Source organism: Triticum aestivum, chromosome 5D (assembly GCF_018294505.1).
Source record: "Triticum aestivum cultivar Chinese Spring chromosome 5D, IWGSC CS RefSeq v2.1, whole genome shotgun sequence".
NCBI classification, from domain to species: domain Eukaryota; kingdom Viridiplantae; phylum Streptophyta; class Magnoliopsida; order Poales; family Poaceae; genus Triticum; species Triticum aestivum.
In genome coordinates, this window is record NC_057808.1 from 522,804,913 (window position 1) to 522,829,339 (window position 24,427).

The following is a 24,427-nucleotide window of genomic DNA, read 5'->3' on the forward strand; positions in this document are numbered from 1 at the left end:
TGGTGGCGGCCATGTCGAGACGTGGTTTCGTATGGACGGCCGGGGGCTGCGCGGTGAGGAGGCGGCCGGAGAATAGCGGCGGCGCCGGCGGCGAGGCGGGGCGGGGAGAGAGGGTGGAAGCGTTGGGAGCGGAGGGACTGCTAGTGTCCCCGACAGGCGGCCACGGGGGACAAGGGCGTGCGTCGAGGCCGTCCGCGCGCGTCCGTTTCACCCCAAACCGAGCGCAAGTTTGGGCCAGGGATGGGTCGAAAACGGACGGAATCCGGACATTTGTCTGTTTTACCCCAAACGGACGCGCCCGGACAAGATAAGGTCGCGCGGTGGAGTTGGCCTTACACAGGAGCTCACTAGATCGTCCAGACAGGAGTTGGCCACTCACATGGATCGAGTTTGACCGCAGTCTGGAGCAGAAGTAGTGGGGTGCGCCACATTTCAGGACATGGATCGACGCATGCGGCGGTTGCCCAGTCACCCAGCCCAGCCATCGCCTCTGCTCCACACAAGTGCCGCCGCGCGAAGAGCTCCAAATCCTCCAAATTTAGCCACCTCCCAAACCCTATAAGAGTCGATCACCATGCATGCTCCGATTGGTTCTTGTTGAGGTGATCAGCGCGCGCGCACTCGATCTCAGTGTGGATCGATCGGCCGCCACCCATGTGCTCTGGCTGGCTGACTGAGTGAGTGATCGCGGAGGATCGCCGGATGCATGCGCGGAGAAGAAGAATAAAGGATCGGTCGTGAGGAAGAGGAAGCGGAAAGGCAGGGATATTAATTTATGCGCTTCTACTGGTAGCTGCGGTCGCGGGTGAGGAGCTAGCTAGGTAATCAAGTCGATCGATCATGGAGGCGCGGCCGCCGGTGTTGGCCATTGTCGTCGTCGCGCTGTGCGTTGTATCCATCTGCGGCGGTGTGGCCCACGGCGCGGCGGTCACCTACAACGTCAAGAACTATGGCGCTAAAGGCAACGGCGCCACCGACGACACCAAGGTACGCATCTCAGGCCGGATCTCGTCTCGTCGCGCTCGCTCGCTCGCGCGTTGATATGATCTGTTTGTGATCGCCGCGCTTACATGCAGGCGCTAATGGCGGCGTGGAAGGTGGCGTGCGCGGCGGCCGGCGCGGTGACGCTGCAGGTCCCGGCGGGGGTATACTACATGGGCCCGGCGCAGTTCCACGGCCCCTGCAAGGCCTCCTCCCTCACCTTCTTGCTCCAGGCAAGCAAGCATGCACCATGCAGTTGTGTTGGCGGCGTACGTCGTGCGCGCGTGCGTGCGTGCACGCGGTTAGCGCATTGCACGTACGATGGGGACTCATTTTGTGTGCGTGCGTGCGTGCGTGCATGCAGGGTACGCTGAAGGCGGCGACGGATCTGAGCCGCTTCGGCAACGACTGGATCGAGTTCGGGTGGGTGAAGGGCCTCATCGTCGCCGGCCAGAACGGCGCCGCTTTCGATGGCCAGGGCGCCGCCTCCTGGCCCTTCAACAAGTGCCCCATCCGAAAGGACTGCAAGGTCCTCCCCACCGTGAGTACCCGTCCCATCTCTCCTCTCCGGTCACGAGCGGCGGCCGGCACGGCGCTGACCGTAAAATAAACGTGGCGCATGCAGAGCGTGTTGTTCGTGAACAACGAGAACACGGTGGTGAAGGACATCTCGTCGGTGAACAGCAAGTTCTTCCACTTCGCGCTGCTGCAGAACAAGAACACCCAGATGATCAACCTGCGGATCAACGCGCCGGGGAACAGCCCCAACACGGACGGCGTCCACATCGAGCGCTGCTCCGGGGTGACCATCGTCGACACCAAGATCAGCACCGGCGACGACTGCATCTCCATCGGCCAGGGGAACGACAACATCGACATCCAGCGCGTCACCTGCGGCCCCGGCCACGGCATGAGCGTGGGCAGCCTGGGGCGGTACGTCGGGGAGGGGGACGTGACCCGCGTGCACGTCAAGGACATGACCTTCGACGGCACCATGAACGGGGTGCGGATCAAGACGTGGGAGAACTCGCCCACCAAGAGCCTGGCGGCGCACATGGTGTTCGAGAGCCTGGTGATGAAGGACGTGCAGAACCCGGTGATCATCGACCAGAAGTACTGCCCCTACTACAACTGCGAGCACAAGTACGTGTCCGGGGTCACCATCAAGAACGTCACCTTCAAGAACATCAAGGGCACCTCGTCGCTGCCCGTCGCCGTGCTGCTCCGCTGCGGCATGCCGTGCCTGGGCGTCGTGCTCCAGGACCTCGACCTCAAGTTCAAGGGCGCCGGCACCACATCGTCCAAGTGCGAGAACGCCAAGGCAAAGTACGTCGGCTACATGTACCCCAAGCCGTGCGTATAGACATACTACGACGGCCATTTTGATTCTCGATCTTCTTTTTCCTTCTTCTTCTTCTTCTTCTTCTTCTTTTTCTTGTTCTAGTTTTGATTGGTTGATGTTTCCTAGACGATTTTGTTGTTTCTTGTTGCTGTTTAGAAGATTTCGTTTTCTTTTTGTTTTAGTGTGTGTGTGTGTGTGTGTGTGGCATAAGGGGAGCTGCCGGTGCTGGCCTCTGAGTAAGTAGTAGTAGCAAGCTTTGTACATTCTGAGATGAATAATACTACTCGGCTCTGACTAGAATTATACCAGTGCCTAGCCTAGCTAGTTCATCCAGGAGATAAACACATCATTCGTCACTGAACTCATGAGCACTTCTCTCAAAATGTGATGAACCAGCCACTTTGTTTTGTTTCATGAGCGATCGAGTCACTCCGCCGCTTCGAACCATGACAGGGTCGACGTGGTGTGCTGACTCAGCCCGGGGCCCACAGTCATTGCATTTGGCCTTTAATTTTATGCAATGCGGCCCTTCAGTTTTATTTAGGGTTGCCAATCAGCATTTCAGGTAAAATCCCCAATTCTACTAGCCCTAAATCCTAACGGGTCAAATCCCTAGCTCTCACTCACTTTCACCCAACTCGGTCGCTCGAACTGACCCCGCCATCACCTAGCTCGAGATGGAGGAAGAGAGTTGGCGGCCGGAGAATAGGGAGAGTGCATCTTCTTCCCAGCGGAGACCTGGCGGTGCGGCGAACCGGAGCAGTGTCCAAAGGTGGATCGTTGTGTTCTCCAGCGCACGACAGACATGTACCGGCTGGACGAGAAGCTACGCGGTCGTGCGCTGCTTGGTACAGTGTAAGAGGATCAGCTCCCCGTCTCGCCGACACATGTGGTGGAGGCGGCGACACTATTAGAGATAACGGGCTAGATCCATGTACAATTTCTGACATCTCAAATTGGCCCGTGAATAAAATGGCAAGTGGTGGCTCTAAAGTTTAGTCCCACCTCGAAAGTTGAGTATGCGTGAGACCTCTTTATTGATGGGGAACGCAGTAATTTCAAAAAAAAAATCTACGATCACGCAAGATCTATCTATGTGATGCATAGCAACGAGAGGGGAGAGTGTTGTCTACGTACCCACGTAGACCGAAAGCGGAAGCGTTATGACAATGCGGTTGATATAGTCGTACGTCTTCATGATCCAACCGATCCTAGCACCGAAGATACGGCACCTCCACAATCTGCACACGTTCAGCTCGGTGACGTCCCACAAACTCTAGATCCAGCTGAGGTCGAGGGAAGGTTTCGTCAGCACGACGGCGTGATGATGATGATGATGATGATGAAGTTACCGACGCAGGGCTTCGCCTAAGCACTACAACGATATGACCGAGGTGGGAATCTGTGGAGGGGGGCACCGCACACGGCTAAACAATCAACTTGTCTCTATGGGGTGCCCCCCTCCCCCGTATATAAAGGAGTGGAGGAGGGGGTCGGCCGGCCTCAAGGGGTGCGCCCCAAGGGGGGAATCCTACTCCAACTAGAAGTAGGTTCCCCCCTTTCCTAGTCCAACTAGGAGGGGGAAGGAAGGGAAGAGGGAGAGAAGGAAAGGGGTGTTGGAAATACGCCCTAGAGGCAATAATAAAATGGTTATTATTATATTTCCTTGTTCATGATAATTGTCTATTGTTCATGCTATAATTGTGTTATCCGGAAATCGTAATACATGTGTGAACACATAGACCATAACATGTCCCTAGTGAGCCTCTAGTTGATTAGCTCGTTGATCAATAGATGGTTACGGTTTCCTGACCATGGACATTGGATATCATTGATAACGGGATCACATCATTAGGAGAATGATGTGATGGACAAGACCCAATCCTAAGCATAGCACTAGATCGTGTAGTTCGTTTGCTGAAGCTTTTCTAATGTCAAGTATCGTTTCCTTAGACCATGAGATCGTGCAACTCCCGGATACCATAGGAATGCTTTGGGTGTACCAAACGTCACAACGTAACAGGGTGGCTATAAAGGTGCACTACAGGTATCTCCGAAAGTGTATGTTGGGTTGGCTCGGATCGAGACTGGGATTTATCACTCCGTATGACGGAGAGGTATCTCTGGGCCCACTCGGTATTGCATCATCATAATGAGCTCAATGTGACTAAGTAGTTAGTCACGGGATCATGCATTATGGAACGAGTAAAGTGACTTGCCGGTAACGAGATTGAACGAGGTATTGGGATACCGACGATCGAATCTCGGGCAAGTAACGTACCGATTGACAAAGGGAATTGTATACGGGATTACTTGAATCCTCGACATCGTGGTTCATCCAATGAGATCATCGAGGAGCATGTGGGAGCCACTATGGGTATCCAGATCCTGCTGTTGGTTATTGACCGGAGAGTCGTCTCGGTCATGTCTGCGTGTCTCCCGAACCCGTAGGGTCTACACACTTAAGGTTCGGTGACGCTAGGGTTGTAGAGATATTAGTATGCGGTAACCCGAAAGTTGTTCGGAGTCCCGCATGAGATCCCAGGCATCACGAGGAGTTCCGGAATGGTCCGGAGGTGAAGATTTGTATATAGGAAGTCCAGTTTCGGCCACCGGGAAAGTTTCCGGGGTCACCGGTATTGTACCGGGACCACCGGAAGGGTCCCGGGGGTCCACCGGGTGGGGCCACCTATCCCGGAGGGCCCCATGGCTGAAGTGGGAAGGGAACCAGCCCATGGTGGGCTGGTGCGCCCCCCATGGGCCTCCCCCTGCGCCTAGGGTTGGAAACCCTGGGGGTAGGGGGCGCCGTACCTGACTTGGGGGGGCAAGTTCCCCCCTTGGCCGCCGCCCTCCCCTTGAGATTGGATCTCTAGGGGCCGGCGCCCCCCCAGGGCCCCTATATAAAGAGGGGGGAGGGAGGGCTGCGCACCCAAGCCCCTGGCGCCTCCCTCTTCCCCTTAACACCTCTCCCTCTCGCTGAGCTTGGCGAAGCCCTGCCAAGATCCCCGCTGCTTCCACCACCACGCCGTCGTGCTGCTGGATCTCCATCAACCTCTCCTTCCCCCTTGCTGGATCAAGAAGGAGGAGACGTCTCTCCCAACCGTACATGTGTTAAACGCGGAGCTGCCGTCCGTTCGGCGCTAGGATCATCGGTGATTTGGATCACGACGAGTACGACTCATCAACCCCGTTCTCTTGAACGCTTCCGCTCGCGATCTACAAGGGTATGTAGATGCACTCCTCTCTCTCGTTGCTAGATTACTCCATAGATTGATCTTGGTGATGCGTAGAAAATTTTAAATTTCTGCTACGATCCCCAACAGTGGTATCAGAGCCAGGTTTATGCGTAGTTTCTATGCACGAGTAGAACACAAGTTGTTGTGGGCGTTGATTTTGTCAATTTACTTGCTGTTACTAGTCTTATCTTGATTCAGCGGCATCATGGGATGAAGCGGCCCGGACCGACCTTACACGTACGCTTACGTGAGACAGGTTCCACCGACTGACATGCACTAGTTGTATAAGGTGGCTAGCGGGTGTCTGTTTCTCCACTTTAGTCGGACCGGATTCGATGAAAAGGGTCCTTGTGAAGGGTAAATAGAAATTGGCATATCACGTTGTGGTTTTGGCGTAGGTAAGAATCGTTCTTGCTAGAAACCTATAGTAGCCACGTAAAAGTTTGCAACAACAATTAGAGGACGTCTAACTTGTTTTTGCAGCAAGTGTCATGTGATGTGATATGGCCAGAAGGATGTGATGAATGATATATGTGATGTATGAGATTGATCATGTTCTTGTAATAGGAATCACGACTAGCATGTCGATGAGTATGACAACCGGCAGGAGCCTAGGAGTTGTCTTAATTTATTTATGACCTGCGTGTCAACCGAAACGTCATGTAATTACTTTACTTTATTGCTAACCATTAGCCATAGTAGTAGAAGTAATAATTGGCGAGACAACTTCATGAAGACACGATGATGGAGATCATGATGATGGAGATCATGGTGTCATGCCGGTGACGATGATGAACATGGCGCCCCGAAGATGGAGATCAAAAGGAGCAAAATGATATTGGCCATATCATGTCACTATTTGATTGCATGTGATGTTTATCATGTTTTACATCTTATTTGCTTAGAACGACGGTAGCATAAATAAGATGATCCCTCGCTAAAATTTCAAGAAAGTGTTCCCCCTAACTGTGCACCGTTGCGAAAGTTCGTTGTTCCGAAGCACCACGTGATGATCGGGTGTGATAGGTTCTAACGTTCGCATACAACGGGTGTAAGCCAGATTTACACACGCAATACACTTAGGTTGACTTGACGAGCCTAGCATGTACACACATGGCCTCGGAACACAAGAGACCGAAAGGTCGAACATGAGTCGTATAGCAGATACGATCAACATGAAGATGTTCACCGATGATGACTAGTCCATCTCACGTGATGATCGGACACGGCCTAGTTGACTCGGATCATGTATCACTTAGATGACTAGAGGGATGTCTGTCTGAGTGGAAGTTCGTTAATAATTTGATTAGATGAACTTTATTGTCATGAACTTAGTCTAAAAAATCTTTACAATATGTCTTGTAGATCAAATGGCCCACGCTAATGTTGCCCTGAACTTCAACGCGTTCCTAGAGAAAACCAAGCTGAAAGACGATGGTAGCAACTACACGGACTGGGTCCGTAACCTGAGGATTATCCTCATAGCTGCCAAGAAAGCATATGTCCTTGAAGCACCGCTAGGTGATGCACCTGTTTTCCCAGCAACTCAAGACGTTCTGAACGCCTGGCAGTCGCGTAGTGATGATTACTCCCTGGTTCAGTGCGGCATGCTTTACAGCTTAGAACCGGGGCTCCAAAAGCGTTTTGAGCAGCACGGAGCATATGAGATGTTCCAAGAGCTGAAAATGGTTTTCCAAGCTCATGCCCGGGTCGAGAGATATGAACTCTCCGACAAGTTCTACAGTTGTAAGATGGAGGAGAATAGTTCCGTCAGCGAACACATACTCAAAATGTCTGGGTTGCACAACCGCTTGTCTCAGCTGGGAGTTAATCTCCCGGATGACGCGGTCGTTGACAAAATCCTTCAGTCGCTCCCGCCTAGCTACAAGAGCTCTGTGATGAACTTCAATTTGCAGGGGATGGAAAAGACCATTCCTGAGGTATATTCAATGCTGAAATCAGCGAAGGTGGAGATCAAAAAGGAACATCAAGTGTTGATGGTGAATAAAATCACTAAGTTCAAGAAAGGCAAGGGTAAGAAGAACTTCAAGAAAGACGGCAAGGGAGTTGCCGCGCCCGGTAAGCAAGCTGCCGGGAAGAAGACAAAGAATGGACCTAAGCCTGAGACTGAGTGCTTTTATTGCAAGGGAAACGGTCACTGGAAGCGGAACTGCCCCAAGTATTTGGCGGATAAGAAGGATGGCAAGGTGAACAAAGGTATATGTGATATACATGTTATTGATGTGTACCTAACCAGCGCTCGTAGTAGCTCCTGGGTATTTGATACCGGTGCGGTTGCTCATATTTGTAACTCAAAGCAGGAGCTGCGGAATAAGCGGAGACTGGCGAAGGACGAGGTGACGATGCGCGTCGGGAATGGTTCCAAGGTCGATGTGATCGCCGTCGGCACGCTACCTCTACCTTTACCTACGGGATTAGTTTTAAACCTCAATAATTGTTATTTAGTGCCAGCTTTGAGCATGAACATTGTATCTGGATCTCATTTAATGCGAGATGGCTACTCATTTAAATCCGAGAATAATGGTTGTTCTATTTATATGAGAGATATGTTTTATGGTCATGCCCCGCTGGTCAATGGTTTATTCTTAATGAATCTCGAACGTGATGTTACACATATTCATAGTGTGAATGCCAAAAAATGTAAGGTTGATAATGATAGTCCCACATACTTGTGGCACTGCCGCCTTGGTCACATTGGTGTCAAACGGATGAAGAAACTCCATGCAGATGGACTTTTGGAGTCTCTTGATTATGAATCATTTGACACGTGCGAACCATGCCTCATGGGCAAAATGACCAAGACTCCGTTCTCCGGAACAATGGAGCGAGCAACCAACTTATTGGAAATCATACATACTGATGTGTGCGGTCCAATGAGCGTTGAGGCTCGCGGTGGCTATCGTTATGTTCTCACCCTCACTGATGACTTGAGTAGATATGGGTATGTCTACTTAATGAAACACAAGTCTGAGACCTTTGAAAAGTTCAAGGAATTTCAGAGTGAGGTTGAGAATCAACGTGACAGGAAAATAAAGTTCTTACGATCAAATCGTGGAGGGGAATATTTGAGTCACGAATTTGGCACACACTTAAGGAAATGTGGAATTGTTTCACAACTCACGCCGCCTAGAACACCTCAGCGTAATGGTGTGTCCGAACGTCGTAATCGCACTCTATTGGATATGGTGCGATCTATGATGTCTCTTACCGATCTACCGCTGTCATTCTGGGGTTATGCTTTAGAGACTGCCGCATTCACTTTAAATAGGGCTCCGTCGAAATCCGTTGAGACGACACCGTATGAATTATGGTTTGGAAAGAAACCTAAGCTGTCGTTTCTTAAAGTTTGGGGATGCGATGCTTATGTCAAGAAACTTCAACCTGAAAAGCTCGAACCCAAGTCGGAAAAATGCGTCTTCATAGGATACCCTAAGGAAACCATTGGGTATACCTTCTACCTCAGATCTGAAGGCAAGATCTTCGTTGCCAAGAACGGGTCCTTTCTGGAGAAAGAGTTTCTCTCGAAAGAAGTAAGTGGGAGGAAAGTGGAACTTGATGAGATGACCCCTCTCGAACCGGAAAGTAGCACAGCACAAGAAAATGTTTTTGTGGTGCCTGCACCGACTAGAGAGGAAGTTAATGATGACGATCATGATCAAGTTACCACTGAACTTCGTAGGTCCACAAGGACATGTTCCGCACCAGAGTGGTACGGCAACCCTGTCCTGGAAATCATGTTGTTGGACAACGGTGAACCTTCGAACTATGAAGAAGCAATGGCGGGTCCAGATTCCAACAAATGGCTTGAAGCCATGCAATCCGAGATAGGATCCATGTATGAAAACAAAGTGTGGACTTTGACAGACTTGCCCGCTGATTGGCGAGCGATAGAAAATAAATGGATCTTTAAGAAGAAGACGGACGCGGATGGAAATGTTACCATCTATAAAGCTCGACTTGTCGCTAAGGGTTATCGACAAGTTCAAGGAGTTGACTACGATGAGGCCTTCTCACCCGTAGCGAAGTGAAGTCCGTCCGAATCATGTTAGCAATTGTCGCATTCTACGATTATGAAATATGGCAAATGGACGTCAAAACGGCATTCCTTAACGGCTTCCTTAAGGAAGAATCGTATATGATGCAGCTGGAAGGTTTTCTCGATCCTAAGAATGCCGACGAAGTATGCAAGCTCCAGCGCTCAATCTATGGGTTGGTGCAGGCATCTCGGAGTTGGAACATTCGCTTTGATGAGATGATCAAAGCGTTTGGGTTTACACATACTTATGGAGAAGCCTGTGTTTACAAGAAAGTGAGTGGGAGCTCTGTAGCATTTCTCATATTATATGTGGATGACATACTATTGATGGGAAATGATATAGAATTCTTGGAAAGTATAAAGGCCTATTTGAATAAGTGTTTTTCAATGAAGGACCTTGGAGAAGCTGCTTACATATTAGGCATCAAGATCTATAGAGATAGATCGAGACGCCTCATAGGTCTTTCACAAAGCACATACCTTGACAAGATATTGAAGAAGTTCAATATGGATCAGTCCAAGAAGGGGTTCTTGCCTGTATTGCAAGGTGTGAGATTGAGCTCGGCTCAATGCCCGACCACGGCAGAAGATAGAGAAAAGATGAGTGTCGTCCCCTATGCCTCGGCCATAGGGTCTATTATGTATGCCATGCTGTGTACCAGACCTGATGTAAACCTTGTTGTGAGTTTGGTAGGAAGGTTCCAAAGTAATCCCGGCATGGAACACTGGACAGCGGTCAAGAACATCCTGAAGTACCTGAAAAGGACTAAGGATATGTTTCTCGTTTATGGAGGTGACGAAGAGCTCGTCGTAAAGGGTTACGTCGATGCTAGCTTCGACACAGATCTGGATGACTCTAAGTCACAAACCGGATACGTGTATATTTTGAATGGTGGGGCAGTCAGCTGGTGCAGTTGCAAGCAAAGCGTCGTGGCGGGATCTACATGTGAAGCGGAGTACATGGCAGCCTCGGAGGCAGCACATGAAGCAATCTGGATGAAGGAGTTCATTGCCAACCTAGGAGTTATTCCCAATGCATCGGGGCCGATGAATCTCTTCTGTGACAACACTGGAGCTATTGCCCTTGCCAAGGAGCCCAGGTTTCACAAGAAGACCAGGCACATCAAGCGTCGCTTCAACTCCATTCTTGAAAATGTTCAAAATGGAGACATAGATATTTGTAAAGTACATACGGATTTGAATGTCGCAGATCTGTTGACTAAACCTCTTCCACGGGCAAAACATGATCAACACCAGAACTCTATGGGTGTACGATTCATCACAATGTAAATAGATTATTGACTCTAGTGCAAGTGGGAGACTGTTGGAAATATGCCCTAGAGGCAATAATAAAATGGTTATTATTATATTTCCTTGTTCATGATAATTGTCTATTGTTCATGCTATAATTGTGTTATCCGGAAATCGTAATACATGTGTGAACACATAGACCATAACATGTCCCTAGTGAGCCTCTAGTTGATTAGCTCGTTGATCAATAGATGGTTATGATTTCCTGACCATGGACATTGGATGTCATTGATAACGGGATCACATCATTAGGAGAATGATGTGATGGACAAGACCCAATCCTAAGCATAGCACTAGATCGTGTAGTTCGTTTGCTGAAGCTTTTCTAATGTCAAGTATCGTTTCCTTAGACCATGAGATCGTGCAACTCCCGGATACCGTAGGAATGCTTTGGGTGTACCAAACGTCACAACGTAACTGGGTATAAAGGTGCACTATAGGTATCTCCGAAAGTGTCTGTTGGGTTGGCTCGGATCGAGACTGGGATTTGTCACTCCGTATGACGGAGAGGTATCTCTGGGCCCACTCGGTATTGCATCATCATAATGAGCTCAATGTGACAAAGTAGTTAGTCACAGGATCATGCATTACGGAACGAGTAAAGTGACTTGCCGGTAACGAGATTGAACGAGGTATTGGGATACCGACGATCGAATCTCGGGCAAGTAACGTACCGATTGACAAAGGGAATTGTATACGGGATTACTTGAATCCTCGACATCGTGGTTCATCCGATGAGATCATCGAGGAGCATGTGGGAGCCAACATGGGTATCCAGATCCCGCTGTTGGTTATTGACCGGAGAGTCGTCTCGGTCATGTCTGCGTGTCTCCCGAACCCGTAGGGTCTACACACTTAAGGTTCGGTGACGCTAGGGTTGTAGAGATATTAGTATGCGGTAACCCGAAAGTGGTTCGGAGTCCCGGATGAGATCCCGGACATCACGAGGAGTTCCGGAATGGTCCGGAGGTGAAGATTTCTATATAGGAAGTCCAGTTTCGGCCACCGGGAAAGTTTCGGGGGTCACCGGTATTGTACCGGGACCACCGGAAGGGTCGCGGGGGTCCATCGGGTGGGGCCACCTATCCCGGAGGGCCCCATGGGCTGAAGTGGGAAGGGAACCAGCCCCTGGTGGGCTGGTGCGCCCCCCCATGGGCCTCCCCCTGCGCCTAGGGTTGGAAACACTGGGGGTGGGGGGCGCCCCACCTGACTTGGGGGGCAAGTTCCCCCCTTGGCCGCCCCCCCCCTTGAGATTGGATCTCTAGGGGCCGGCGCCCCCCCCCTAGGGCCCCTATATAAAGAGGGGGGAGGGAGGGCTGCGCACCCAAGCCCCTGGCGCCTCCCTCTTCCCCGTAACACCTCTCCCTCTCGCTGAGCTTGGCGAAGCCCTGCCGAGATCCCCGCTGCTTCCACCACCACGCCTTCGTGCTGCTGGATCTCCATCAACCTCCCCTTCCCCCTTGCTGGATCAAGAAGGAGGACACGTCTCTCCCAACCGTACGTGTGTTGAACGCGGAGGTGCCGTCCGTTCGGCGCTAGGATCATCGGTGATTTGGATCACGACGAGTACGACTCCATCAACCCCGTTCTCTTGAACGCTTCCGCTGGCGATCTACAAGGGTATGTAGATGCACTCCTCTCTCTCGTTGCTAGATGACTCCATAGATTGATCTTGGTGATGCGTAGAAAATTTTAAATTTCTGCTACGATCCCCAACAAGGGGGCCGGCCCCCTCCCCAATTCGGATTCGGCTTGGGGGGCGCGGGGCGCGCCCCTCCTCTAGGCAGCCTCCTCCTCTCTTCCACTAAAGCCCATTAGTCCTTTCGATAAGTAAGAGTGTCGAACCCAACAAGGAGCAGAAGGAAATAACAAGCGGTTTTCAGTAAGGTATTCTCTGCAAGCACTGAAATTATCGGTAACAGATAGTTTTGTGATAATGTAAATGGTAACAAGCAACAAGTAATAAAAGTAAATAAGGTGCAGCAAGGTGGCCCAATCCTTTTTGTAGCAAAGGACAAGCCTGGACAATTTCTTATATAAAGGAAAACGCTCCCGAGGACACATGGGAATTATCGTCAAGCTAGTTTTCATCACGTTCATATGATTCGCGTTCGTTACTTTGATAATCTGATATGTGTGTGGACCGGTGCTTGGGTGCTGCCCTTACTTGGACAAGCATCCCACTTATGATTAACTCCTAATGCAAGCATCCGCAACTACAAAAGAAGTATTAAGGTAAACCTAACCATAGCATGAAACATGGATCCAAATCAGCCCCTTACGAAGCAACGCATAAACTAGGGTTTAAGCTTCTGTCACTCTAGCAACCCATCACCTACTTATTACTTCCCAATGCCTTCCTCTAGGCCCTAATAATGGTGAAGTGTCATGTAGTCGACGTTCACATGACACCACTAGAGGAAAGACAACATACATCTCATCAAAATATCGAACGAATACCAAATTCACATGACTACTAATAGCAAGACTTCTCCCATGTCCTCAGGAACAAACGTAACTACTCACAAATCATATTCATGTTCATAATCAGAGGGGTATTAATATGCATATAGGATCTGAACATATAATCTTCCACCAAGTAAACCAACTAGCATCAACTACAAGGAGTAATCAACACTACTAGCAACCTACACGTACCAATCTCAGACTTAGAGACAAGAATTGGATACAAGAGATGAACTAGGGTTTGAGAGGAGATGGTGCTGGTGAAGATGTTGATGAAGATTGACCCCCTCCCGATGAGTGGATCGTTGGTGATGACGATGGCGATGATTTCCCCCTCCCGGAGAGAAGTTTCCCCGGCAGAACAGCTCCACCGGAGCCCTAGATTGGTTCCGCCTCGTGGTGGCGGAGTCTCGTCCCGTAAGCTTGCTTCCTATTTTTTCTCGGACGAAAGACTTCATATAGCAGAAGATGGGCACCGGAGGGCCACCAGGGGGCCCACGAGGCAGGGGGGCGCGCCCCCACCCTTATGGCCAGGGTGTGGGCCCCCTCTGGTATTTTCTTCGCTCAGTATTTTTTATATTTTCCAAAAATAACTTCCGTGGAGTTTCAGGACTGTTGGAATTGCGCAGAATAGGTCTCTAATATTTGCTCCTTTTCCAGCCCAGAATTCCAGCTGCCGGAATTCTCCCTCTTCATGTAAACCTTGTAAAATAAGAGAGAAAAGGCATAATATTGTGACATAATGTGTAATAACAGCCCATAATGCGATAATATCAATATCAAAGCATGATGCAAAATGGACGTATCAACTCCCCCAAGCTTAGACCTCGCTTGTCCTCAAGCAAAAGCCGAAATCGATAAATATGTCCACATGTTTAGAGATAGTGGTGTCGATAAAAAATAAAATACGGACATGAGGGCATCATGATCATTCTTATAGCAGCAACATAAATGAATATTGTCATATGATTTCTTATGCTCAAGTAATAATCAATCCACAATGTCAAGTATGAATCAAAAACTTCATTGAGAACCAACAAACTATAATCTCAGTCATTGAAGCAATTGCAATTTATCATAACATCAGAAAGGGTCTATGTCAGAGCTTTCTAGCAAGTCCACATACTCAACTATCATTTAGTCTTTCATAATTGCTAACACTCACGCAATACTTGTGGTTACGGAGTTTTAATCGGACACAGAGAAAGATAGGGGCTTATAGTTTCGCCTCCCAACCTTTTACCTCAAGGGTAATGTCAACAATAATAACTCATGCTGACTTACATCTGATTAGATATATCTATCAGGATCTTTCCAACACCCTGTGCTTGCCAAAGGATAAAATGTAAAAAGGAAAGGTTAAGATCACCATGACTCTTGCATAAGGTAGAAGATAATAATAAAAGATAGGCCCTTCGCAGAGGGAAGCAGAGGTTGTCATGCGCTTTTATGGTTGGATGCACAAAATCTTAATGCGAAAGAATGTCACTTTATATTGCCACTTGTGATATGAACCTTTATTATGCAGTCCGTCGCTTTTATTTCTTCCACATCACAAGATCGTATAAAGCTTATTTTCTCCCTCACTAATAAATCATACATATTTAGAGAGCAATTTTTATTGCTTGCACCGATGACAACTTACTTGAAGGATCTTACTCAATCCATAGGTAGGTATAGTGGACTCTCATGGCAAAACTGGGTTTAAGGGTATTTGGAAGCACAAGTAGTATCTCTACTTGGTGCAAGGAATTGGCTAGCATGAGGGGGAAAGTCAAGCTCAACATGTTGGATGATCCATGACAATATACTTTATCTCAGATATAAGAAAACATAACCCATTATGTTGTCTTCCTTGTCCAACATCAACTCTTTAGCATGTCATATTTTAATGAGTGCTCACAATCATAAAAGATGTCCAAGATAGTATATTTATATGTGAACCTCTCTTTCTTTATTACTTCCTATTAATTGCAACGATGACCAAAACTATGTTTGTCAACTCTCAATAACTTTTAATCAGCATACTCTTTATTTGTGAAGTCATTACTATCCATAAGATTCATATAATCTCTTTATTTCTTTTTGCTTCTTTCTCTTTATTTTATTCTCTCAAGAATATAGCAAGATCATCAAGACCTTGACTCAACACTAATCTTTATTATATAGCTCACGGACTCGATTACATAGAGAGATCATAAAGCAAAACTCACGACTAGATCATACTAAAACTTTATTCTACTAGATCAAAATATTACCAAAAGGATCGAACTAAGAAAAACGGTAAAGATAGGAGTGTGATGGTGATACGATACCGGGGCACCTCCACCAAGCTTGGCAGTTGCCAAGGGGAGTGCCCATACCCATGTGATTATATCTCCTTCTTTAGGGACGGAGAAGACGGTGGTGATGGTGGGTAGTCGCATATCAAGCGTAAGAGATCCTCCAACTTGCGAATAATGCCCTTGAGTGCGACGATATGCTCCTTCAACAAAATATTTTCACTTGTGAGATACTTGTTTTGTATACGAGCTAACTCAATCATCTTGAAAGCTTCAATCTCAGTAGGGGTGAAAAGAGGTGGAAGGATGTCTTCTGCTGCAGGAACTTGCTCCTCCATGGCCTTCTTGATCCCATCATCTTTGTTGATCTCCCCGGGTTCTTCTCTCTTCAGCTCTATCTTCATTAGCCAAGCATCGTTGTCACCATTGTTGGAGGAGGGAGACGACATGATGTTTGGCCTTGACAAAATCTGACAGAAAACAGCTCGAAACGAAAACAGGGGATAATTGCGTGCTACAGGAATCAAAACCTTCGGGAGATTATATAATGAACTTTTACCGTCCGAAAGAAGTATCGTGCAAGAAAACGGAGTTCGGAGAGCGCACGAGGTGCCCACGAGGTAGGGGGCGCGCCCGGGGGGGTAGGGCGCACCCTCCACCCTCGTGGAGGCCTCGTGTCCTTCCCGGACTGCTTCTTATTTTTATATTTTTCTAAATATTCCAAAACGGAGAAAAATTGCCATTAGAGCTGTTTTGGAGTCGGTTTACTTACTGTACCACGTACCTATTCCTTTTCGGAGTCTGAAATGTTCCGGAAAGTGTCCCTTATGTATTCCTCCGGGGTTACGGTTTCGATAATGTTGGTTTCAACATTTATTGGATTACCTGAGATATAATGCTTGATTCTTTGACTGTTAACCACCTTCGGATTCGTGCCTTCGAAGTTGTTGATTTTTATGGCACCGGAACGATAGACTTCCTCGATAACGTATGGGCCTTCCCACTTAGAGAGAAGTTTCCCTGCAAAAAATCTTAAACGAGAGTTGTATAGCAAAACATAATCGCCTACATTAAACTCACGCTTTTGTATCCTTTTATCATGCCACCTTTTAACCTTTTCTTTAAATAGTTTGGCATTTTCATAAGCCTGGGTTATCCATTCATCTAGTGAGCTAATGTCAAATAGCCTCTTTTCACCGGCAAGTTTAAAATCATAGTTAAGCTCTTTAATAGCCCAATATGCCTTATGTTCAAGTTCGAGAGGTAAGTGACATGCTTTTCCATAAACCATTTTATACGGAGACATACCCATAGGATTCTTATATGCAGTTCTGTAAGCCCATAATGCATCATCGAGTTTCTTGGACCAATTCTTTCTAGATCTATTAACAGTCTTTTGCAAAATTAATTTGAGCTCTCTATTACTCAATTCTACTTGACCGCTAGACTGTGGATAATATGGAGATGCAATTCTATGATTAACGTCATATTTAGCAAGCATCTTACGGAAAGCACCATGAATAAAGTGTGAACCACCATCAGTCATTAAGTATCTAGGGACTCAAAATCTCGGAAAAATAACTTCTTTAAGCATTTTAATAGAAGTGTTATGATCAGCACTACTAGTTGGAATAGCTTCTACCCACTTAGTAACGTAATCAACAGCAACTAAAATATGTGTATATCCATTAGAGGCAGGAAACGGTCCCATATAATCAAAGCCCCAAACATCAAATGGTTCAATAACAAGTGAATAATTCATAGGCATTTCTTGACATCTACTAATATTACCAATTCTTTGACATTCATCACAAGACAAGACAAACTTACGAGCATCCTTGAAGAGAGTAGGCCAATAAAAACCAGATTGTAATACCTTATGTGCAGTTCTATCTCCAGCGTGGTGTCCTCCATAAGCCTGGGAGTGACACTTACGTAGGATCTGTTCCTGTTCATCCTCAGGTACACAACATCTAATAACACCATCTACTCCTTCTTTATAAAGATGTGGGTCATCCCAGAAGTAATGTTTTAAATCATAGAAAAACTTTTTCTTTTGCTGATATGTGAAACTAGGTGGTATAAATTTAGCAACAATGTAATTAGCATAATCAGCATACCATGGAGCAGTACGAGAAGCATTTATGACATTTAATTGTTCATCAGGAAAGCTATCATCAATAGGTAGTGGGTCATCAAGAACATTCTCTAACCTAGACAAGTTATCTGCAACGGGGTTCTCAGCTCCCTTTCTATCAATAATATGCAAATCAAATTCTTGTAGCAGGAGAACCCATCTAATAAGTCTAGGTTTAGCATCCTTCTTTCCCATAAGATATTTAATAGCAGCATGATCAGTGTGAATAGTTACTTTAGAATCAACAATGTAAGATCTAAACTTATCACATGCAAATACAACTGCTAAAAATTCTTTTTCAGTAGTAGCATAATTTCTCTGGGCAGTGTGAGTTTAACTAGCATATTGAATAACATTTAATTTCTTATCAACTCTTTGCCCTAAAACAGCACCTACAGCATAATCGCTAGCATCACACATAATTTCAAAGGGTAAATTCCAATCAGGTGGCTGAACGATAGGTGTAGAGATCAAAGCTTTCTTAAGTACTTCAAATGCTTCTACACAATCATCATCAAAGACAAAGGGTATATATTTTTGTAATAAATTAGTCAGAGGCCGAGAAATTTTTGAGAAGTCCTTAATGAACCTCCTATAAAAACCAGCATGACCAAGGAAACTTCTTATACCTTTGATGTCCTTGGGACATGGCATCTTTTCAATAACATCAACTTTAGCTTTATCAACTTCAATACCTCTTTCAGAAATTTTATGCCCCAAGACAATGCCTTCATTAACCATAAAGTGCACTTCTCCCAGATCAAGACAAGGTTAGTGTCTTCACATCTCTGCAAAACTCGATCAAGGTTGCTCAAGCAATCATCAAAAGAAGACCCATAGACGGAGAAATCGTCCATGAAAACCTCACATATCTTTTCACAAAAGTCAGAGAATATAGCCATCATGCATCTTCGAAAGGTAGCAGGTGCATTACATAAACCAAAAGGCATACGTCTATAAGCAAAAGTACCGAAAGGGCAAGTAAAAGTAGTCTTTGATTGATCATCAGCTGATACAGGTATTTGAGAGAAACCAGAATAACCATGTAGAAAGAAAAAGTGTGTATGTTTGGATAATCTTTCTATCATTTGATCAATAAAAGGTAAGGGGTAATGATCCTTTTTAGTAGCCTTATTTAATTTGCGGAAATCGATTACCATCCTATAACCTGTAATAATTCTTTGCGGGATCAATTCATCTTTATCATTAGGAACAACGGTAATACCTCCCTTTTTAGGGACACAATGGAGAGGACTTACCCATTCACTATCAGCAACGGGATAAATAATACCTACCTCAAGAAGCTTTAGTATTTCCTTTCCTACCACTTCCTTCATCTTAGGATTCACCCGTCATTGGTGATCACGAACTGGTTTGGCGTCTTTCTCCAAATTTATTTTATGTTGACATAGAGTGGGACTAATGCCCTTGAGATCATCAAGAGTATATCCAATGGCAGCACGGTGCTTCTTCAGAGTTTTTAGTAATCTCTCTTCTTCATGCTCTGAAAGGTTAGCACTAATAATAACAGGATATATCTTCTTTTCATCAAGATAAGCATATTTAAGAGTATCAGGTAATGGTTTGAGCTCAAACACGGTATCGCCCTTGGGTGGAGGAGGATCCCCTAGGATTTCGACAGGCAAGTTGTGTTTCAGAATAGGTTCTTGTTTAAAGAATACTTCATCTATTTCCCTTCTTTCATTCATAAACATATCATTTTCATGGTCAAGCAAATATTGTTCTAAAGGATCATTAGGAGGTACGACAATAGAAGCAAGACCAATAATTTCATCCTTACTAGTCAATTCCTCTTCACGATGTTGCCTACTAAATTTAGAGAAACTGAACTCATGAGACATATCATCCAGACCGATAGTGACAACATTCTTTTCGGAGTCTATCTTAGCATTAATAGTATTCAAGAAGGGTCTACCAAATATAATGGGACAAAAGCTATCTTGTGGGGAACCAAGAACAAGAAAATTAGCAGGATATTTAGTTTTCCCACACAAGACTTCAACATCTCTAACAATCCCAATTGGTGAAATAGTATCTCTATTGGCAAGCTTAATGGTAACATCAATATCTTCTATTTCAGCAGGTGCAATATCATGCATAATTTCTTTGTATAAGTCATGAGGTATAGCACTAGCACTAGCACCCATATCACATAAGCCATGATAACAATGATCTCCTATTTTAACATAAATAACAGGCATTCCCACAACGGGTCTATGCTTATCTTTAGCACAAGGTTTAGCAATTCTAGCAGTTTCATTGCAGAAGTAAATAACATGCCCATCAATATTATCAGCCAAGAGATCTTTAACAATAGCAATATTAGGTTCAACTTTAACTTGATCAGGAGGTGTGTAAGTTCTAATATTGCTTTTATGGACCACAGTGGAAGCTTTAGCATGATCTTTTATCCTAACAGGAAAAGGTGGTTTCTCAACATAAGCAGTGGGAACAATAGGATCATTATAAGTGATAATCTTTTCTTCAACTTTAATAGGTTCAACTACTTTTACTTCTATCGGAGGATGATATTTAAACCACTTCTCTTTAGGGAGATCAACATGAGTAGCAAATGATTCACAAAAAGAAGCTACTATCTTAGAGTCAAGTCCATATTTAGTGCTAAACTTACGGAAAACATCGGTGTCCATAAAAGATTTAACACAATCAAACTTAGGTGTTATACATGACTCCTTACCTTCGTCGAGGTCCCAATCTTCAGAGTTGCGTTTAATTCTTTCCAATAAATCCCATCTGAATTCAATAGTCTTCATCATATAAGAGCCAGAACAAGAAGTATCGAGCATGGTGCGATTATTTTCAGAAAGCCGAGCATAAAATTTTTGAATAATTATTTCTCTTGGGAGCTCATGATTGGGGCATGAATATAACATTGATTTAAGCCTCTCCCAAGCTTGAGCGATGCTTTCTCCTTCGCGAGGCCAAAAATTATATATATAATTGTGATCATGATGAACAAGATGCATAGGATAAAACTTCTGGTGAAATTCCAATTTCAATCGTTTATAGTCCCAAGATCCTGTATCATCACATAGCCTGTACCATGTCAATGCGTCTCCCTCCAAAGATAACGGGAAAACCTTCCTCTTAATAACATCATCGGGTACACCTGCAAGCTTAAATAATCCACAAACTTCATCCACACAGATTAGGTGTAAATCGGGATGCATTGTTACATCTCCTGCAAAAGGATTAGCTATCAGTTTCTCTAACATACCCGAAGGAATTTCAAAGCAAACATTTTCAGCAGGTTCAGTAGGTTGAGGAGCAACTCTTTGCTCTTCTGGACAGGGTGAAGATACCCCGAACAAGCCCCTCAAAGGAATACTTTCCATAGTAACAAGTGATAGTAAATTTCAGCACACTATATAAAATTTTCCTTACCAAGTTCCACTCACCAAAGGCGCTTCACTCCCCGGCAACGGTGCCAGAAAAGAGTCTTGATGACCCACAAGTATAGGGGATCTATCGTAGTCCTTTTGATAAGTAAGAGTGTCGAACCCAACGAGGAGCAGAAGGAAATGACAAGCGGTTTTCAGTAAGGTATTCTCTGCAAGCACTGAAATTATCGGTAACAGATAGTTTTGTGATAAGGTAAATGGAAACAAGCAACAAGTAATAAAAGTAAATAAGGTGCAGCAAGGTGGCCCAATCCTTTTTGTAGCAAAGGACAAGCCTGGACAATTTCTTATATAAAGGAAAATGCTCCCGAGGACACATGGGAATTATCGTCAAGCTAGTTTTCATCACGTTCATATGATTCGCGTTCATTACTTTGATAATCTGATATGTGGGTAGACCGGTGCTTGGGTGCTGCCCTTACTTGGACAAGCATCCCACTTATGATTAACTCCTAATGCAAGCATCCGCAACTACAAAATAAGTATTAAGGTAAACCTAACCATAGCATGAAACATATGGATCCAAATCAGCCCCTTACGAAGCAACGCATAAACTAGGGTTTAAGCTTCTGTCACTCTAGCAACCCATCATCTACTTATTACTTCCCAATGCCTTCCTCTAGGCCCTAATAATGGTGAAGTGTCATGTAGTCGACGTTCACATGACACCACTAGAGGAGAGACAACATACATCTCATCAAAATATCGAACGAATACCAAATTCACATGACTACTAATAGCAAGACTTCTCCCATGTCCTCAGGAACAAACGTAACTACTCACAAATCATATTCATGTTCATAATCAGAGGGGTATTAATATGCATATAGGATCTGAACATATAATCTTCCACCAAGTAAACCAACTAGCATCAACTACAAGGAGTAATCAACACTACTAGCAACCTACACGTACCAATCTTAGACTTAGAGACAAGAATTGGATACAAGAGATGAACTAGGGTTTGAGAGGAGATGGTGCTGGTGAAGATGTTGATGAAGATTGACCCCCTCCCGATGAGAGGATCATTGGTGATGACGATGGCGATGATTTCCCCCTCCCGGAGGGAAGTTTCCCCGGCAGAACAGCTCCGTCGGAGCCCTAGATTGGTTCCGCCAAGGTTCCGCCTCGTGGTGGCGGAGTCTCGTCCCGTAAGCTTGCTTCCTATTTTTTCTCGGACGAAAGACTTCATATAGCAGAAGATGGGCACCGGAGGGCCACCAGGGGGCCCACGAGGCAGGGGGGCGCGCCCCCACCCTCATGGCCAGGGTGTGGGCCCCCTCTGGTATTTTCTTCGCTCAGTATTTTTTATATTTTCCAAAAATAACTTCCGTGGAGTTTCAGGACTGTTGGAGTTGCGCAGAATAGGTCTCTAATATTTGCTCCTTTTCCAGCCCAGAATTCCAGCTGCCGGAATTCTCCCTCGTCATGTAAACCTTGTAAAATAAGAGAGAAAAGGCATAAGTATTGTGACATAATGTGTAATAACAGCCCATAATCCGATAAATATGAATATAAAAGCATGATGCAAAATGGACGTATCACCCATTAAGGCCCAGTGACCCCCGAGGGTTCCGGTAAACTCCCGGTACTCCGGAAAATAGCCCGAACCACTCAGAACCATTCCGGTGTCCAAACATAGCCTTCCAATATATCAATCTTTTTGTCTCGACCATTTCGAGACTCCTCGTCATGTCCATGATCACATCCAGGACTCTGAACTACCTTCGGTACATCAAAACACATAAACTCATAATACCGATCGTCACCGAACGTTAAGCGTGCGGACCCTACGGGTTCGAGAACTATGTAGACATGACCGAGACTCACTTCCGGTCAATAACCAATAGCGGAACCTGGATGCTCATATTGGTTCCTACATATTCTACGAAGATCTTTATCGGTCAAACCGCATAACAACATACGTTGTTCCCTTTGTCATCGGTATGTTACTTGCCCGAGATTCGATCGTCGGTATCTCAATACCTAGTTCAATCTCGTTACCGGCAAGTCTCTTTACTTGTTCCGTAATGCATCATCCCACAACTAACTCATTAGTCACATTGCTTGCAAGGCTTATAGTGATGTGCATTACCGAGAGGGCCCAGAGATACCTCTCTGTAACACGGAGTGACAAATCCTAATCTCGATCTATGCCAACCCAACAAACACCATCGGAGACACCTGTAGAACATCTTTATAATCACCCGGTTACGTTGTGACGTTTGATAGCACACTAAGTGTTCCTCTGGTATTCGGGAGTTGCATAATCTCATAGTCATAGGAACATGTATAAGTCATGAAGAAAGCAATAACAAGAAACTAAACGATCATAGTGCTAAGCTACGAATGGGTCAAGTCAATCACATCATTCTCTAATGATGTGATCCCGTTCATCAAATGACAACACATGTCTATGGCTAGGAAACTTAACAATCTTTGATTAACGAGCTAGTCAAGTAGAGGCATATTAGTGGCACTCTGTTTGTCTATGTATTCACACATGTACTAAGTTTTCAGTTAATACAATTCTAGCATGAATAATAAACATTTATCATGGTATAAGGAAATATAAATAAGAACTTTATTATTGACTCTAGGGCATATTTCCTTCAGTCTCCCACTTTCACTAGAGTCAATAATCTAGATTACATTGTAATGATTCTAACACCCATGGAGTCTTGGTGCTGATCATGTTTTGCTCGTGAGAGAGGCTTAGTCAACGGGTCTGCAACATTCAGATCCGTATGTATCTTGCAAATCTCTATGTCCCCTTCCGACACTTGATGATGGATGGAATTGAAGCGTCTCTTGATGTGCTTGGTTCTCTTGTGAAATCTGGATTCCTTCGCCAAGGCAATTGCTCCAGTATTGTCACAAATGATTTTCATTGGACCCGATGCACTAGGTATGACACCTAGATGGGATATGAACTCCTTCATCCAGACTCCTTCATTTGCTGCTCCCAAGGGAGCTATGTATTCCGCATCACACGTAGATCCCGCCACGACGCTCTGCTTAGAACTGCACCAACTGACAGCTCCACCGTTCAATATAAACACGTATCCGGTTTGCGACTTAGAGTCATTCGGATCAGTGTCAAAGCTTGCATCGACGTAACTGTCGGAGTAAATAGCCACGGGTTGCCTAACCAACTACCCCTGGTTCTTCA

The 24,427-nt window shown here is 45.7% G+C and overlaps 1 protein-coding gene across 1 annotated transcript; it reads left to right on the top strand.

Annotated features, from left to right (window-relative positions):
• Positions 1–581: 581 nt before the first annotated feature.
• On the top strand, positions 582–2,623 carry LOC123125941 (exopolygalacturonase). Its single transcript, XM_044546378.1, has 4 exons — positions 582–987; positions 1,077–1,214; positions 1,346–1,522; positions 1,607–2,623. Exons 1-4 carry the CDS (start codon positions 841–843, stop codon positions 2,342–2,344), a joined length of 1,200 nt encoding a protein of 399 aa, XP_044402313.1. The 5' UTR covers positions 582–840; the 3' UTR covers positions 2,345–2,623.
• Positions 2,624–24,427: the final 21,804 nt, after the last annotated feature.

Coding starts and splice junctions, on each gene's coding strand:
- LOC123125941 (XM_044546378.1), top strand. CDS start 841: ATGGAGGCGCGGCCGCCGGTGTTGGCCATTGTCGTCGTCGCGCTGTGC. Junction 1,215..1,345: donor CCCTCACCTTCTTGCTCCAG/GCAAGCAAGCAT, acceptor GCGTGCATGCAG/GGTACGCTGAAGGCGGCGAC. Junction 1,523..1,606: donor ACTGCAAGGTCCTCCCCACC/GTGAGTACCCGT, acceptor TGGCGCATGCAG/AGCGTGTTGTTCGTGAACAA.